Source organism: Orcinus orca, chromosome 7 (assembly GCF_937001465.1).
Source record: "Orcinus orca chromosome 7, mOrcOrc1.1, whole genome shotgun sequence".
NCBI classification, from domain to species: Eukaryota; Metazoa; Chordata; class Mammalia; order Artiodactyla; family Delphinidae; genus Orcinus; species Orcinus orca.
Genome location: NC_064565.1, coordinates 110,923,133 through 110,940,594, shown reverse-complemented (window position 1 = coordinate 110,940,594; position 17,462 = coordinate 110,923,133). Strand labels below are relative to the sequence as shown.

At 44.5% G+C, this 17,462-nt stretch overlaps 1 protein-coding gene across 2 annotated transcripts in view; it reads left to right on the top strand.

Moving 5' to 3' along the window:
- DNER (delta/notch like EGF repeat containing) overlaps positions 1 to 12,976 on the top strand; it is a 326,228-nt gene extending 313,252 nt beyond the window's left edge. For both annotated transcript variants that reach the window (XM_004262614.4, XM_033426041.2), the window contains exons 12-13: positions 5,316 to 5,562; positions 11,979 to 12,976. In XM_004262614.4, coding sequence (XP_004262662.2) covers positions 5,316 to 5,562; positions 11,979 to 12,090 — 359 coding nt within the window. In that variant the 3' untranslated portion in view covers positions 12,091 to 12,976. The remainder of the gene's footprint in view (positions 1 to 5,315; positions 5,563 to 11,978) is intronic.
- Positions 12,977 to 17,462: the final 4,486 nt, after the last annotated feature.

Below are 17,462 nucleotides of genomic sequence, written 5' to 3'. Positions count from 1 at the left end.
ACATTTATATTGCAACCATCACCACCATCTTTCCTCAGAATTCTTTTCATCTTGCAAGACAAACTCTACACCCATTCAACAGTGACTGCCCATGCTTCCACCCCATCTCGCCCAGCCACCTTCCCTCCCTCCCTCCCTCCCTCCCTCCCTCCCTCCCTTCCATCACCCAACCCCCTCCCCAGCCTCTGGTAACCACCATTCTACTGTCTGGGGGGTTTTTTCCTATATGTTGCACATATAAGTGACATCATGCAACATGTATCTTTCTGTGTCTGGTCTATTTCACTCCAGTTCATCTATGTGGTCGTAAATGGAAGAGGCATCTTTTCAAAGTGCAAATCTGAACCCTCAGACCCTCCCTGCAACCACTGTTTCCATCCTTGCCCACACCAAGTTGCTATTAAAGTACATCAGTGGGGCTTCCCTGGTGGCACAGTGGTTGGGAGTCCGCCTGCAGATGCAGGGGACACGGGTTTGTGCCCCGGTCAGGGAAGATCCCACATGCCGCGGAGCAGCTGGGCCCGTGAGCCATGGCTGCTGAGCCTGCGCGTCCGGAGCCTGTGCTCCGCCAACAGGAGAGGCCACAACAGTGAGAGGCCCGCGTACCGCAAAAAAATAAATAAATAAAATAAAATACATCAATGACTAAAGAGCAAAGGCCACACTCTTGCCTATGGGACTGGGAGGGCTGCCCCTACACTGTGGGGAGGTGCCCCGTCTTCACTCAGACAGTCTCTGCCTTGCTGCGTTGAGCGACCACCCTGTCCTCCTTCCAGCTCCTCACTCTGCTTTCCACCTCCTCCCAGGTCTTTGCCTGGGACAGCCTTCACTTTGCTGTTCTCCATCCCTGGTGACTATGCACTCACCCTTAGAGCCACACTTGCTGCGGACCCCCATAACAAAAGCTCTCCCGATTCCCCAGTTAGATGGCGAATCCCTCGTCCCCTCTCGAAGCAGTGCCACTCTGGTCCCTCGTGGCTTAGCCCACTTGGACTTCGCCAAGTGGCTTAGCCCACTTTTCTCTCAGTTTCCCCTTGCTTCTTACCCCAGGCACTCAGCACCGTGCTCAGCATATAGTAGGTGCTTATTGATGACTGGTTCAGTGACGGGATCGCATAGGCGAGCTGTGCCTTCCATTCCCCCCGCTTCTGCATCTTCTGAAGATTAATGAGAGTGTTAACTTTTTTCAGTCTCATTGATTGTCCACCAAACTTTTAGCTACAGAAAACATAAAGAAATTTTAAATCCCGCCTCACAGTTATTCTAGGCCGCAGATGGTTCAAAAATTATCTAGCTAGCTAAGTGACATCTACTCAAAACTAAGATGTCACTAAGTGGCATCTACTCAAAACAGACTTTCATTCCTTTACTTTCAGACTCAAGTCTGAAAAAGACTTAAAAAGTAGGTGGACAAATTAGTCTAGCTAGATTCACCTGGGTAAATGAAAAAACAGATGTGGGAAATGTATTTTAGAATTAAATGTGTCTATCGAATGAGGTCTCTTTGGTGGAGTGGAGGTGGTCGGTGGGTCTCGTTTTATCCTCAGCTTGGCCGCTGACTACCTGCTTTACCTTGAGCAAAGGCTCCGAGTCCAGCCCCTACGTAGCTCCTATTTTCGTACCGATTGAAATGTTAAAGGCGAAAGCACTTTAGAGGATACAAACCCTCAAACAGATTGAGTTTAAACCGAAATGCAAATGCTCCCTGAGACCCAGAAGTGCGACATTTTTTCCCTGAACAGTTGGTGTGCCTGCGTTCCTGGTCATGCACGTGCCGGGGCTGGTGAGGTCATCCCTTCCAGCGTGCTCTGGTGCATGATTTTTCTCCGAGCCCTGCCGCAGCCACTATAGGAAATGATCCATGCACTGGGACTCCCTGTATGCGGCAGAGCGATGGCTTATGGACCGGGAGACGGCAGCTGCAGCCACCTGCTGCAGATACATTCGCTGCCTCGCAGACCCAGTGTTGGATTTATTCAGATCCAGCTTGCCTCCCAATCCACCTAGCGTGCAAAGCAGCCACATTCACTCATCAGACAACTTTTAGATGACAATAGGGTGGAAGAAGCAAAGGGCAGGGGCAGGGAGGAGAAACAGAGGTTCAGGAGAAATTTTGAGAAAGTTTTCCCCAAAGTCCAAACAGCTTGGAATTCAGAGTTTGGGGAAATAGAGTAGATGGTCAGAAATGCAAGCGACTTAGGCAGCCTGTCAGGCCTGGGGCGGTGTGCCGAGCACGTAACCTAGTACAGTTGGTTTTCTGCTTCAGTGGCCGTGTGCGGTTGTGCACTGTTGGCTGTCTATACACAATCAGTGTGATGTGTAAGCTATTTACACAAAGGTGTGATTGACCATAGGAGCTCATCAAGAACTTGTGTGGCTGCCGCACGATCGGATCTGAGTGCTCCCCCGAGCTGGAGTAGAAACAGTATTGGCGGCCCTCGTGACAGTGCTCAGTGAGTGTTACAGCACACCCTGTGAGTGCTGGACTCTGGCCTACGACTGAATTTTTCAGAGAATGTTGAAATACTTGGAAATCAAGTGAGTCATGCTTCTCTTTCAGCCAGAAAGATGACTTGTCTCTCTCCATGTGCACCAGGTTACTGCCAGATGAAAGGGTTGCCAATCTGGGACTGAGTCTTGGTTTCACGAAACACTCCCCCTCTTCCGCTGCGGCCATTAACTTGCAGTGATTTATGTCGTTCCGTCTGCCTGTGTGTGCGTTGGCTGCACGGGCTTTGTGATCAGGGAGGCAGGCTCGAGTGGCAACACCAGACTTCGAGGGCCTTGGTGTAAAACTCAGGAGCCAGAAGATCTGGACACACACTCAGAAGTCACTTCATTCATCCCGTTCTTCTCAAACTCTCAGGAACCAGCCAGGCTCAGGGCATGGGTCAGTGTTCCATTAGGCTTCTAGGAAAAAGGTCTGTACACTCGGATCCTTGTTTGGGTGTTTACCTGTGCTCTTGTGCAGATCGTAACGTTTCAAGGGAAAGAATAGCTGATTCTGAGACTCCAGTGTCACCGAAGATGTCGCTAAGATGAGAGTATGAGGACCCAGAGGTGACAAATACTCTCACCTAAAGTGGGACAGTGGAAACAGGCCTGAGGATTTCACAGGAAGACAGGCCCATTCCCACCCACCCCTGAATCCCATTTCCGAGCACCCAGAGTCCTAAGGTGGAAATCATGGCCTGGAGGTGATGGTGGTGGAGGTGGCGGTGTGAGTGAAGTAGAGAAGGCATCCTCTTTCCCAAGTTCAGTTTCTCTTTGATCTTATCTAGCCCTTTTTAATCTTCACAGCTTCCTTTCAAATCCTGGTCACATCATCTGAACCATTCCATTTGTATGCAGGTCTGTAAACGGGACATAATTAGACACTCTTGACCTGTGCCAGATACAGCGATTATGTCCATCCATCCACTTTTTTCATGCCCATCCAGGTTGGTGGGGTTTTTTTGTTTGTTTTTTGTTTTTTGTGGTACACGGGCCTCTCACTGTTGGGGCCTCTCCCGTTGCGGAGCACAGGCTCCGGACACGCAGGCTCAGCAGCCACGGCTCACGGGCTCAGCCGCTCCGCGGCATGTGGGATCTTCCCGGACCGGGGCACGAACCCGTGTCCCCTGCATCGGCAGGCGGACTCTCAACCACTGCGCCGCCAGGGAAGCCCAGGTTGGTGCTTTTTGAATGGGCACAGGGCAATGCCCAACAATCCTCAGCTCAGAGTGTGTGCCTCAGAGGATAGGGTCCTCCTCCTCTGCATCCTTCCCTCTTCCACCACTGCAGCTGCTCCTCCTTAGGGACCACCCACCATGAGCCCAGCAGTGGACTTTCTTACTTTTCTTTACACGTTTTCTAACTTAACGCTCACAGCAAGCTTATAGGGTATATGTTGCAAGTATCTTCTTATAACGGAAGAAATTGAGGCTCAGGGAGGTCAAGTAAACCTTGCAGCTGGGATCAGAAGCAAGGTTGGTGTGGTCCCAAGGCTCACACCCCTTCTGCTAGTTAGGCTGGAAGATAATCCCATGGGTGTTTTCTTCAAATGACTTATTGCTTACTTTTTAATTATTACAAATGGACTGCATTCTTCTCTCTCTTTTTTTTTTTTTTTTTTTTTGGTGGGAAAAGACTGAGATGTGTAAAGAAGGAAATAAAAATCCCACACAGGCCTGCTTTTCAGAGATCACTGTCGTTAGCACACTGCTGTGTGAGGCAGAGGCTAAGAACTTGGACCCAAACTTGCCAACATGCTCACCCGGGAAGTGACGTCAGCTTCCTAGACATTGTCTGTAAAGTGGGGAGAAGGAATAATGTATCTTCCGGGGGTTGTGATGATTAAATGAGATGTTTTCAAAAAGCTTAGCGTAGTAAGAAAACAACAAATGTTCATCATTGGTATCACTCCATCCTGAGCTTTTCAGTAAGGTAGACGTTGGAAGCTCATATGTGATTGTACTCTACAACTAGGTTCTGTTTGGTAACCCTTTTTTTTTTTTTTTAATTCTTTTGCTATTTGGTGAACATCTCTCCGTCTCACTAAGAGTTGAATATTTAGGTTGTTTCCCATTTTTCCACTTTTACGAATTGTGTTGTCTGTTGGTGGGGTAGAGAGAGAATATGGGGTTGAGAGACTCTAGCTATATCTATAACATTTTATTTCTTAAAAAAAAAAACCTTTAAAAATATAAAGCAAAGAAGGTCAAATAGGAACATTTAGTAACTTTGAGTGGTGAGTACATGGGTGTCTGTGCTATTTTCTGAACTTTTTTCTAAATGTGTGATAGTTGATAATCTAACATTTAAAAATTGTACTGCTGAGATAAAGATCCTTGCACCCAGGGCTTTATGCATTTATAGGACCATTTCCTCAGCATAAATTCAGAACATTGAAATTTCTGGGTCAAAGGAAACTCCATGCAGTCCGCACAGGGGCTGTGTATCCATTCACACAGTCCCCATTTCTGTACCCCTGTCAACTGTGGTTATCAAAATTTTAAAATAATATTTGGGAACTGATATAGGAATTGCATTTTTAAAAATAATTATGAAGCTGAAGAAGTTTCTACTTGTATTTCCTTGGTGAATTCATTTTTATATTCTTTGTGCACTTTTCTATGGCGTGTTCCTGTTTTTTCTTAATGATTTGTTAGAGGTCCGTATACAGTAAGGCCTTTGGTCTGGATTATCCATAGAAAACAATTCTTCCCAGCTTGGACAGCCCTTATATTTTAGGTTCCCGATGTGAGGACAAGAAAGTCCTTCCCATTCAAAAGGCCACAACTCATCCGCAGCCGTTTGCTTATTTCTGCCTTCAGACATCCAGTGGAAGTCCGGGCACATGGCGGAGAGCCTCACCAACATGCCCCGGCACTCCCTCTACATCATCATCGGCGCCCTCTGCGTCGCCTTCATCCTGATGCTCGTCATCCTGATTGTGGGGATTTGCCGCATCAGCCGCATCGAGTACCAGGGCTCTTCCAGGCCGGCCTACGAGGAGTTCTACAACTGCCGCAGCATCGACAGCGAGTTCAGCAGTGCCATCGCCTCCATCCGGCATGCCAGGTGGGCGGCGGGAGGAGGCGGAAGGGAGGTGCTGCTCTCACATGTGCATCCTCAGTATCAGGGTTATATTATGAACAGGACTTTACATCCCCAAGGAGGGTTTCAAAGAATAAAACATAAGTTCAAGGTAGTGTTGGGGGACCGGACAATTAGGCTGTTTCATAAGCAAACGCCTTTACTTTGCTGCTGGCTTTCTGTTTTCATTGAATGCATTCATTCATTTTGTGTTTATCTCTGTTATACATATCTGACTCTTCATCACTGTGTGTGAAACATTTTTTTTATAGTTTATGATCTCAATGTATTTTTTGTTTTCATGCCTTATTATGCTGAAATGACTGCATCTCCCATAAGAAGTCTAAAATATAATACTGCTAGAGTTGCTTCATTTCATGACTTAATACCTTCAAGAACCCAAACTCCCTCTATTTCTCCATGTCATCATAATTGGCTTTTTGATGTGGTCTCTTATACGTGTTCACTTCTTTATCACTACATTACTACCTAGACAACAATGTCTAGGAGTTGTGAAACATTTTCTGATGATTTTTGGGGGGATGTGTTTAGCTGTGTTGCTCTTCTAACAGTCAGTGTGAGTATAAATTACCCATTTGATTTAAGGGCTTATTTAAAGAAAGTCAAATGATGGTCATTCGGCTGTTAGAGTTCGTATTGTATAAAATAGTGTCCTCTCCTGGAGGAAAGGCTCCTGTAGAGACAGGAATTAGTGTGAGTCTGGGTGTTGGAGCGACATCGTTAAGCCTGACTGCTCCATTACCTGACTGTATTTTATTTTAATTAATTAAATTATTGATTTATTTATTTTTGGCTGCTTTGGTTGTTCGTTGCTGCATGTGGGCTTTCTCTAGTTGCGGCAAGCAGGGGCTACTCTTCGTTGCGGTGCACGGGCTTCTCATTGTGGTGGCTTCTCTTGTTGCGGACCACGGGCTCCAGGCGCAAGGGCTTCAGTAGTTGTGGCACATGGGCTCAGTAGTTGTGGCTCGCGGGCTCTAGAGCGCAGGCTCAGTAGTTGTGGCGCATGGGCTTAGTTGCTCTGTGGCATGTGGGATCTTCCCGGACCAGGGCTCGAACCCGTGTCCCCTGCATTGGCAGGCGGATTCTTAACCACTGCGCCACCAGGGAAGTCCCTGACTGTATTTTAAACCGATGATTTAACCTTCCACAAATACAGTTCCCTCAACTGTGGGAAGGGAGAACTACCTCCTTAAAGAGTTATGACAATCAACTTAAATTACAAATATTTAAAGGTTGTATAAACAGATAACACCACATTTACTTCTCCGAATCTATTACAACACGGAAAACATCAGTTCATCTAATTTTGTTGAGTTTTGCAAGGAGTGTTTACTAAAAAGATAATAGTGATATTGTGTATTAAAAGCATCATCTTTTCCTTCAGTTGGTAGAACAATCTGAAGCACACAGTTCAGAAAGTGAGTGTGCTGTAGCAAAAAGGGGACTGAGCTTGATGTCTCAAGATTGAGCCTCCAGGGAACTATTACTTGCATCATCTTTGTTGGGACATCGTGATTGATATTGTTCAAGACACAAGCACATCCAAATTCTGCCTGAGGGGCATAGAAGCTCAGAGGTTCAGAAAGTTAGTTTTCTTCCAAAGGAAACCCGCAAACCTAAGACTCAGGTCTTAGAGTGAGTCCAGGGGAAACAAAAACCAGAACCTGGCTTCCAAGGAGAGGAGCCAGTGGATGAGAGAAGTTGGGAGATATAGAGCATCTGCCCCAAAGCCCAGGGAAGCTTCTTTGTGGGAGCTGCACTAGCCTTACTTCTGTAACTTTGGGGGAGAAGAGAGAGTTAACCCTCTTCCAGGTCAAGCCCTACAGATGAGCCTCGTTGTGGGAGCCTTTGTTTAAGAGTCAACAACTCAGCAACACAGCTTCCAGGAAACATTGAGGTGAATCCCTGCAGTCTCATCTTAATTGCTTATTTGACTCTTTCCTCTTGAGTAGAGAGCAGTGAGTTTTATTACTGTATCTCCAGTGGGTCCTGGCACATGGTAGACCTCACTATAATTTGAGGTCTGAGATGAATGGATGATCTCGGTGAGGGGCTGGCATAGGATGTCTTGACCTGCCTGAGAAGTAGATTCATCCCAGGGCACCAGCTTTGTAAGTGGTACCAGCCTGCAGGGGTATTTGGAGTATCTTGAAAACATTGGATGAGAGGTAGAGGATGTAAAAAGAAAAGGAGAGTAGACAAATTCATTTGTTTCTCAAAAGTCTTCCTGAAGGGGCTTAGTTCACCAGGAAAGAGCAGACTCCATAGCTCTATACGGGGATGTATTGGGAGACCCAAGAAATCAGATTCCCTCCACACTCCCCTACCCTGGAGGAATCTCTGACTAAGGTCCTTTTGCATTCAAGAGGAAGAAGAGTATTTTATCTCAGCCCTGGAAGAAGTTAAGATAGGTTCTTCTGGGCTTCCTGCTTATATAGCCCGCTGAAAAGATACTTAACTGAATACTCTTGGAAGGAAAGAATAAATTTGAAAGCATTTATAAACCTGGTTCTTATTCGGTACTGATTTTTATCAAAAATATTTACTGCAGAATTCCTAACCAGCGAGCTCCTGCATGCACCAGTGACTGCAGATAAAACCATTGATGTTAATACAGTGCCTTCCCAAATATCTGAGGACATTCCTGTCTAAAAGTTTATTCGGCTATGACCTGTGGCCTCTACAGCATGGTTCTCCAGAGGCCTTGGCTGGATCTCTGGCTGGTTGGCCCTTTTGCCCCTTTTCCTGGAGACCCTGGAAAGGCATTGACAAAAACTGAGTCCTTTTTGCAATTCCCCTCTTCCTAGTTTTGAGCATCAGCCTGTAGCTAACATGCATTTCATGGCCTGTCTGCCTGCCACTAGCCTGGAGGTGACATTGGATCAGAATGACTGCAGCTGAGCAGCTGCACAGGATGAATCCTGACTGGGTCATCTGTGACGTTCCCCAGTGACCCGGGAAGTGTCTGGTGATTCTGACGTCAGCAGTCGGCTGGTGCTGGGTTGAGAAGGGAGCCCCCTCCTTTCCTATGTTCCGGCAGCCGCTTTGCTTACACTCAGGCTGCAAAGACTTTGTGACAGACTGGCAGGAGTGAAGCCACAGCTCTGTAAGTTCTGCATCTGAGGTCACACTTTGCTTGCTGATTGCTTACTGCTCTACCAGCTATAAGTGCCCGATCACAGAAAACAAACAAACAAAAAGAGAGCTGGGAAAGGACAGAGTCACTTTTTCTCAAACAGCATCTCCCGATGTGGGCCTTTTTGAAGCTCACATCCACCTGCTGTTCCTGGAGGTATTGTTTAGCTGTTGACTTCCAGGGGAATATGAGCTAGAAGAATGTACATACTTTGACCTCCCTCATAACTGGTTTCAGTTTCTTTTGTTTCTTTAGTAAAATAAGGCGCACAAGACTGGTCACCAACTATGACGTTTGAGCTGTCAGTGACATTGATACCACGGCTGCACAACTGCTGTTAGTGCTTCTACTATGGTTAACACAGCCAGACACGATGCTAAATCCTCTGCAGAGAGACTGTGGGTGACCCCTATCAATGGTCTTCATCAATGGCCTGTGAAACATTTTAGAGTTTGTGGGCCGTATGGCCTCTGGGTCTTTGTGACCAGCTCTGCCTTTGTTGTGTGGAAGCACCAGAGGCATTATGAATGGGCACAAACTGTGTTCCAATAAAATTTTATTTAAAAAACAAGCAACAGGCTATTACTAGCTAGCAGACTATAGTTTGCTAATCCAAGGTCTACATTTTCATTTTCTCTAGCTTCCAATTTTTTTTTTTAAGCAATTAAGATGTCCCTTTAGGGTAAGGAAAAACAGTGCATTGTTTAAAAAAAAGAACAGTTGCATAAAAACTCCTGCCGTAACGTAGGCAAGCTCTGACATTGGTTTAGTGCCTGAGAGTTTAAAATGGAATTCTGTAGGTATTAGCTTATTCCTTAACATCCACCCAATTCTGAGACACTAAGGAAGTATAAAAAGCTGTTAGCGTTGGAAATTTAAGTATGAATGCACATTTGTTTTGCACTAACTCTGAGATCGCTACTCTGATAGGTGTGGGAGATGGAAGGAGAGTCTTACTTCATTTCACATCTTAGCTTCCATATAGCAGATGCTGCACTTTGGGTGGGGATTTCTGTGTCTCACCTCAGGAATTTGGAGGCTTCTCGGGAGCTGGTTAGGTCCTAGTGCAAGGAATCCAGCTCCAGTTGTGCTGGGGGTGTTAGTCGTACTTTCACCAGGTACCCTTGCACCAGTGTTACGCTTTGCGATCCAGGCTGAGTTTCCCATGCAGACACAAAGCAATGCTTGGCGTCCTTCAGTTGACTGTGTGTGTGTACGGTGGACACGTGGCAGCTCTTGAGTGCCTTCAGCTCTTGCTTTGTTGTGCTCAGTGGATCTGGAACGCTCATCCTCCAACCTGCCTTGTCAGTATCCAGCTGCACGACAGCAATGTAAGGTCACGGCCCTTCAAACTACAGCTTGTGGATGGATTGCACAACATGGAGGCATTTAACTTTCTAGATTTGGAGGAAACAGATTATTCTTCAAACTGGAATCATATAAAAAATAAAATGGGTATTGTAAGCCTGTATTCAACTTATTACGTTGCTTGGCTTTTTCCTGCTGGCTAACCGATTGATTCACAGGCTGCATAGGATGCGACGACACTCCCATTGGAGTTCCTGCAGGAAAGCGTCCCGTGGTTACAGAGAGCTTTACACTGGGATTTCCTGATTTTTTTAAATTAATTAAATTAATATTATTGGTGGTATATTGTTGCCGGTGTATCTAGCTATTTTATGAGAAATAGGTTGTCAAAATGCTTGCTCCTTTAAGTAACCTCCGAAATCTTCAGACTTGGGAGAAAGTGTTAAGAGCCCGTTGGCTTTTATATTGTTGCCCTTTTCCTCTTCTCAGATTGTGCAGACCTCAATCAGTTTAGATACACAGACCTCAGGCTGGAGTCCAATCCACATTTATGCCCACACAACTCCGGACCTTCGGTGAGGCTAACATGTTAGACATAATTTCATTGAAGACTTTTTAATAGTGCCTCAGGAGCTGTGGCTTCTCGGTGGCAGAATGCTTTAACTCTATCTTTGCACTTTGCTGGGTGCCTATCTGGCATGATTTGTGCCTTTGCAACTCCGGAAGGCCAATAAATCTTGAGTGAATCGGAATACAAGATTGATGAATGTTTAAAAATAAGAGATCATATGAAGAAGGCAACGTTTTCTCACTTCCCACTTGATTCTACTTCTCATCTCTGTATGTGAGAAGACAGACTTTCCAAGATATAAAAAGAAGAGATAGAAAGGTGGGGAGATGGGATTAAAGCCATGGGAAATAAGCCCGGAGAAGTCCTTGGGGGCCCATCCTGGCAATCCTTTCAAAATTTGAGATTCTTTTAAAATTTCTTTTTTAATAGGCTCCATTGGACTTGAAACAGTTAAAAGATGTTGTTTATAAAAGGGAGGAGGAGTGGCGGGCTAGTGGGGAAGATTGTTTAAATCGTATTGCCCTCCAGGGGCCTTTAGGGAAGGTGAGGTCTTGAAAGGGAAGAGACCACCCAGAAGTTGAATTGGCTTTATTTGAAGAATCGCCGTTTTAACATTGGTTTGGCGGGAAGTCCTGAGATTGGATTTTGATGCTCCTGGCTTCTGCGCTTCAGTCCTGCTGTCAAGGGGTTTTTTGATATATACAAGCCTGTTGGGACAATAGCTTTGTGCTCAGAGAAGAAAGGATGGCCTGTGTGTACATGGGCGTTGGGGAGTGATAGGCGGATGCCATGGGATGGGCGGTGCCCACACAGATTGTAGACTAACACCTTGTTATTTGAAGTCATTTCCTCTCTCTGCCTTTCTCTGTCCTGGGACCTCAGGTGGCCTCTGAGCCCTCACAGCCCTCCTGCAAGTCCCAGGGGAGAGGCTGTGCACAGTGCAGAGAAGCCCACCCTGCCACTCTGCATTCCAGGCACTAGAGTGGACGTCAGATAAACTTGCCTCTCCAAATCGCTCTGGGTCTGAGAAGAAGACAAATCGATACATGTTTTCTGGAAACCTATTGTAGAGCCGTCACGCCTGACTGCTCTTCCAAGATTTAACCGACAAGCTTCGCTATTAATTTGGACTCTACGTTCTGTGAAATCCAATTTTTGCCCTCCCACGCCAAAGGCTAATATTTATACTCATTCAATGTTAATATCAAGAAGTCTTAAATTTCTGTACTAGCTAGAGAGGATATTTGAGAGTACTTTTATAGTTCCATTTGATCCTTGAAGATAAGTTATTGTCACCAATTACCTTTAACAGGACTTGAGAGCCAACAGTTCTCTAACCAGAGTCCTCCCTCCCTGTGATTTCAGGTTTGGAAAGAAATCCCGGCCTGCGATGTATGATGTGACCCCCATCGCCTATGAGGATTACAGCCCCGATGACAAGCCGTTGGTCACACTGATTAAAACAAAAGATTTGTAATCTTTTGGGGGATTATTTTTCAAAAAGATGGGCTACTACATTCATTTAACTATTTTTAAAAAAATGAAAAGCTTAAGAAATTTAAAACGTTCGCTGCTCAAGAGTTCTCGGTAGAATATTTAAGAACTAATTTTCTGCAGCTTTTGGTTTGAAAAAAATATTTTAAAAACGGAATTTGCGACATCCATTAGACTACATTTTAACATACTTTCAGCTCTCTAAACTATATGCTTCAACTAGTGTGTGCACTTTCCACGGTAGATATTATTACGAAACCCAGATTGTTTTCTGCGGTTGTTACAGAGTAAGTCTAAGCGAGGACAAGTTCGTCTTTGACATGTGAGTGTTGGCTTTTTGAGTAGAGTTAGGAAACACATGTAGAGTATGAACCATAATACAGTATACCCATTACTTAAAAAGAAGTCTGAAGTGTTTGTCCTGTGAAAAAGAAACTAGTTAAATTTATTATTCCTAACCCTTATGAAATTAGCCTTTGCCTTACTCTGTGCATGGGTAAGTAACTTATTTCTGCACTGTTTTGTTGAACGTTGCGGAAACTGGAAACATTCGCTTGAGTTTCTTTTTGTCATTTTCGTAACATTTGTCAGGCTAGGCCTTGAAAACATACATGATGACAGGGCCTAGTGAGGCAAATTATGATCAAATTGAATCTGTATTTTCCTTTACAAGTCAAGGTCTTTATAGTTGTTCCTTGCTAAGGGGTAGTAAATGTAAGAGCGTACCTGTTCCTTCAGTAGTGAGTATTTCTCATAGTGCATCTTTATTTATATCCAGGACATTTTTGTGGCTGTATTTGATTGATATGTGCTTCTTCCGATTCTTGCTAATTTCAAAGAATACTGAATAAATGTTACCAAGTCAAGGATGCTCATCTCTCTCTCTTTTTTTTTTAATCATGTAAAACGTTTGGGTTTGATACTGATTATCAAACAAACAATCCTACTGTCTTTTACATTTTATATGTTCCAAGGAGTACGTTTTGGCGGCTGCTGGAGCCATTCCCTGTGCCTCCTGGGAGCACTCCTGGCTTCCCAATTGTCAGGGAACCAGCTATACTGTCTTGTAAACATGAAAGGTGGAAGAAATAACAAGAATTCGCATCTTAACTCTTGCATCAGAATTTGCCAGTGAAATGCAGCCCTAGAACTATTGAGGTGCGTTGAAATTGAGAAACACTTCTAGACGTGATGTGCAGAGAACCTACAGCTGCGAGGAACATATACGTTGTTCTCCTCTGGGGGCCAAATGAAATTGCCTTAGCAAACAGCACCTAGGTCCTTAGAAACTGGAAGGCAGCTTACAGCCACCCCTATATTCAATTCCATTTTGCATCCAAATGCTGCCCCTGAGTCCCGGAGTCTTTTTAAAAAAACCTACTTTGTTTTCACATGGGAACATTTGGTAAGACCAAGAGAAGCCCTGAAACCAGGTGCAAGGGAGGGGTTTAGGCAAAAAGAAGTATTTAAGATGCTTTTCCTTCCTTCTCTTCCCTTAAAACATCTGTCGCCAATCCTACAAGCAACATAGCAATACAGCCACACTCTGATTATTAAATGATACGGTGCGATATGGTAATGTTTTTAGTTTGTTTAAGTGTTAGGAAGTGAAGTAAGAACAGAATATGAGTGGGGCTGGTGGAGCATCCGTGGGAACACATGCGAGCCTTCCATCGTCTGGAGGAAGACTTGGCTGTGCAGTGCACGGAGACCTCCCTCCACGAGAGACCGCCTGGAAGCCGCGAAAGTTAAACTCCATCTTCCTGTTGATTCCTCCACGTCCCAAGGGCAATGTGAGTCGTGCCGGGACCTTCATTTGGAAGCTGCTTCCATCACACCCTCTCAAATAATTTTCAGTCTTCCAAATTTTTAAATTCATTAGACGTGATACCCCTTTATTGGTCTTTTATCGATTATAATTTGTCTTTTTAAAGCAGTTTAATGGAACCCACTCATTCAGGTTGAGAGCTGACTCATCTGCCTTCTGACAGTCTGAGGCAAACCCCAAACCCATTTAAAGACCTTCGCTTATTCATTTGGACGTTCGTAATAACACCTCTCACTGGGCGCTTGTGCTGTGTTAGGCAGATGGTGAGCAACGAGGACCTCACAGAAAGATTCTCGTTCTGGGGTTCACAGCTTGTTTTGAACCAGACCTTCATCTGATAATCACACAAGTACAGAATTATACTTTGAAGAACCCCGTGAAGGAAAGGTAAACATTGCCATCCAGCCGCTTGTTTGTAGCAGAGTGGATCGGAATCTTGCTTCAACCGTTTACTTGCTAACAGCTTTGGACATGGAACTCTCTGAGCCTACACTTCAGTCATTTGGAAAATGGGGATAAGGATAGGACCTCCCTTGGAGGGTCATTGTGAGAATTAAATACCAGAATGTATGTTAATCACTTAGCCCACCTCCAGCATGCATTAAGCATTCAGCAGGTTAGCTATTACTGCTGTTGCTTTTGTTCTCATTTTAGATACAGACCACACCGCAAGGGAGGTTAATAAGCTTAGTATCTGTGGTCTGCAGTCAATGCACTGAGGATGGTGGAGGAGTTACGGGAAAGGTTGGAGTACAGCCCCGAATGTGTCAGACACTCCGCCATCTTGTTTAAGTTGTTACTTTGCTGTCTTTGTGAAAAAAGCATTTAATAAGCAAGAGTAAACCACCACCCAGGACTTGTTGAACAGGTGATAGTCTCGCAACTTAGCAGAGCTGGAATTTGCCCTGTTCTGCTGTGAGGGTTCTCACAAGACAGGGCAACTGTATGTAACAGCAGGGATCCTCGCCCCCTAGAAATGGTCCAGCAGTGTCTCCAACTCATTTTGTGGTTTTTTTTCAGAGCTCTTTATTCTTGCAAGGAAATGGCATACACAGATAAATCATTTCCAAGTGGTTTAAATTTAATTTCCAAGAGCCGGCTTCTTTGACATTTGTACCCAGGTCTCTACTTAGTAACGTCAGGCTGGCCTTGGATCACCAGCTGTGCCCCTACTCTAATGGCATTCTGCTGCTTCATTTCATGCGACTATAATTTTTTGAACCATTTGGCCTGGCTGTGATTTTCTCCAAGAACTGAAGGGTGGCTGGGAGTCTGAATCGATTCTCTTTCCAAACAATGTTGTTGGTCAGTTTAAAAAAAAAAAACTCTTGAAAACCTTTTCAGGTGCAAATAAGTAAGTCACAGTTTTACTGTTAAAGGACTTTACAGTTTACTTCTTGGGGCAAACAGAAAAACCATAAGAAAGATGTACATTCAATAATTATAAAATTGTAAGTAACCACTCACAATCACCCTGGGAGACACTGTGGATGCGCCCACAACTGCCATTTCTCTACCCCTCTTTCAACCCACCGTGGGGTGGAAATACCAGGTATCTGCTCCCCCAGCTTCCTTTGCTTTTAGGGTGAGCGTGTGGCTCAGTGTTGTTCAGTGGGACCTTCAAGGAAATCTCCTTGGACTTCCTAAAACGACTTTCCTCCCTGATAAGAGAGAGAACACAGAGTACAGACTTCTTGTTGCCCATTATTCTTGCTTTTGTGTGCTTTAACGTAAGGACCAGAGGCTTGAAATGACTGCACACCTCCCTCGTCCGTGGGGGCTGCTGTGCAATTCTGAGGATGTCAGAGGAGAAGGGAGAGAGCTGGTGCTTGGTGATGAAATTGAGCTTTTTATTGGGGGAGTGGTTAAAATAGTACTTTATTTTTTTCCCAGTGTTATTGAGGTGTAATTGACAAATACAGATGCAAGATATTTAGTGTCCAATGTGATGATTTGATACACGTGTACGATGTGAAAGGATTCCCTGCATCAAGCTAATTAACACATCCCTATTTACCTTTTTTCTCTGTGTGTGTGAGAACATTTAAGTTCTACTCTTAGCAAATTTCAATTATACAATGCAGTTTTATCAACCATAGTCACCATGTCATACATTAGATCCTCAGACCTTATTCATCTTATGGCTGAAAGTTTGTTCAGCCTTTTACCAGCCTCTCTCCATTCCCACCCCATCTCCCCACCCACCAGCCCATGGCAACCAATTTTCTACTCTCTGTTTCTTTGAGTTTGAATTTTTGTAAGAGTCCACATATAAGTAATACCATGAGGCATTTGTTTTTCTCTGCCTGGCTTGTTCCACTTAAGATAATCCCCTCCAGACCCATCCATGTTTTTGCAAATGACAGGATTTTCTTCTATTTTAGACAATAATATTCCACATCTTCTGTATTTGTTCATCTATTGATGGACACTTAGGTTGTTTCCATAACTTGGCTATCGTGAATTATGCTGCAATGAACATGGGAGTACAGATAATCTTTTCGAGATAGTGATTTTGTTTCCTTTGGAAATATACCCAGAAGTGGGATTGCTGGATCACGTGGTAGTTCTACTTCTCATTTCTTGAGGAAGCTCCATACTGTTTTCCACGGTGGTTGTATCAGTTTACATTCCCACCAACAGTGTACAAGGGTTCCCTTGTATAAGGATTTCTTTGCCAGCATTTTTTATTCTTGTCTTTTTGATACTAGATATCCTAAGAGTTGTGAGGTGCTATCTCATTGTAGTTTTGATTTGCATTGCATTTCTGTGGTGGTCAGCGCCACTAGCCATATATGGTTCATTAAATTTAAACTTTGATTAGAGTTAAGTAAAATAAAAACTTCAGCTCCTCACTTGCACTAGCCGCGTTGCAAGCGCTCAGTGGCCACATGCACTGAGTCTGCCATGTAGGACGGCCCCATCAGTGATTATGTTCATCATCACAGAATGTTCTAATGGACAGTTTAAACCATTTAAAATTGGGAACTCTAGTCCTTGCAGCCAAAAGCAATGTAACTGCTTTTGAAATTGTGTTGTGTATGTGCTCATAACACAATGAGTCATAAGGCAATACTGGATGAATTGTTTTACCAGTCATACTTTGGAGAGATCAGAGTCAGGGGCTGTGGAAAGAAAGAGGAGAGGGGCCTTGGAAGGTCAGTGAGCGTCCCGGTGTGGACAGCCTGGATGACCAGCCTGTAGAGTGCAGAATTTTCCTAGAGTCCACGAAGAGTCATGAATGGCTTTGAGCAGGGCAAGAAGCATCTTCTTATGCTACAGATAGGGCACAGACTTTGAAATTGGTCATAACAGGGTTCGATGAACTCTGATAAGATTTGAATTACTCGTCAACCTCAGTGTCTTCAACTACAAAATAGGAATGAAAGTAGCTAATTTAGAGCAGGGGTTGGTATACTATGGCCCAAAGGCCAAATATGTCCAAAGCTTGCTTTTTGTTTTTGTTTTTGTTTTTGCGGAACGCCGGCCTCTCAGTGCTGTGGCCTCTCCCGTTGCGGAGCACAGGC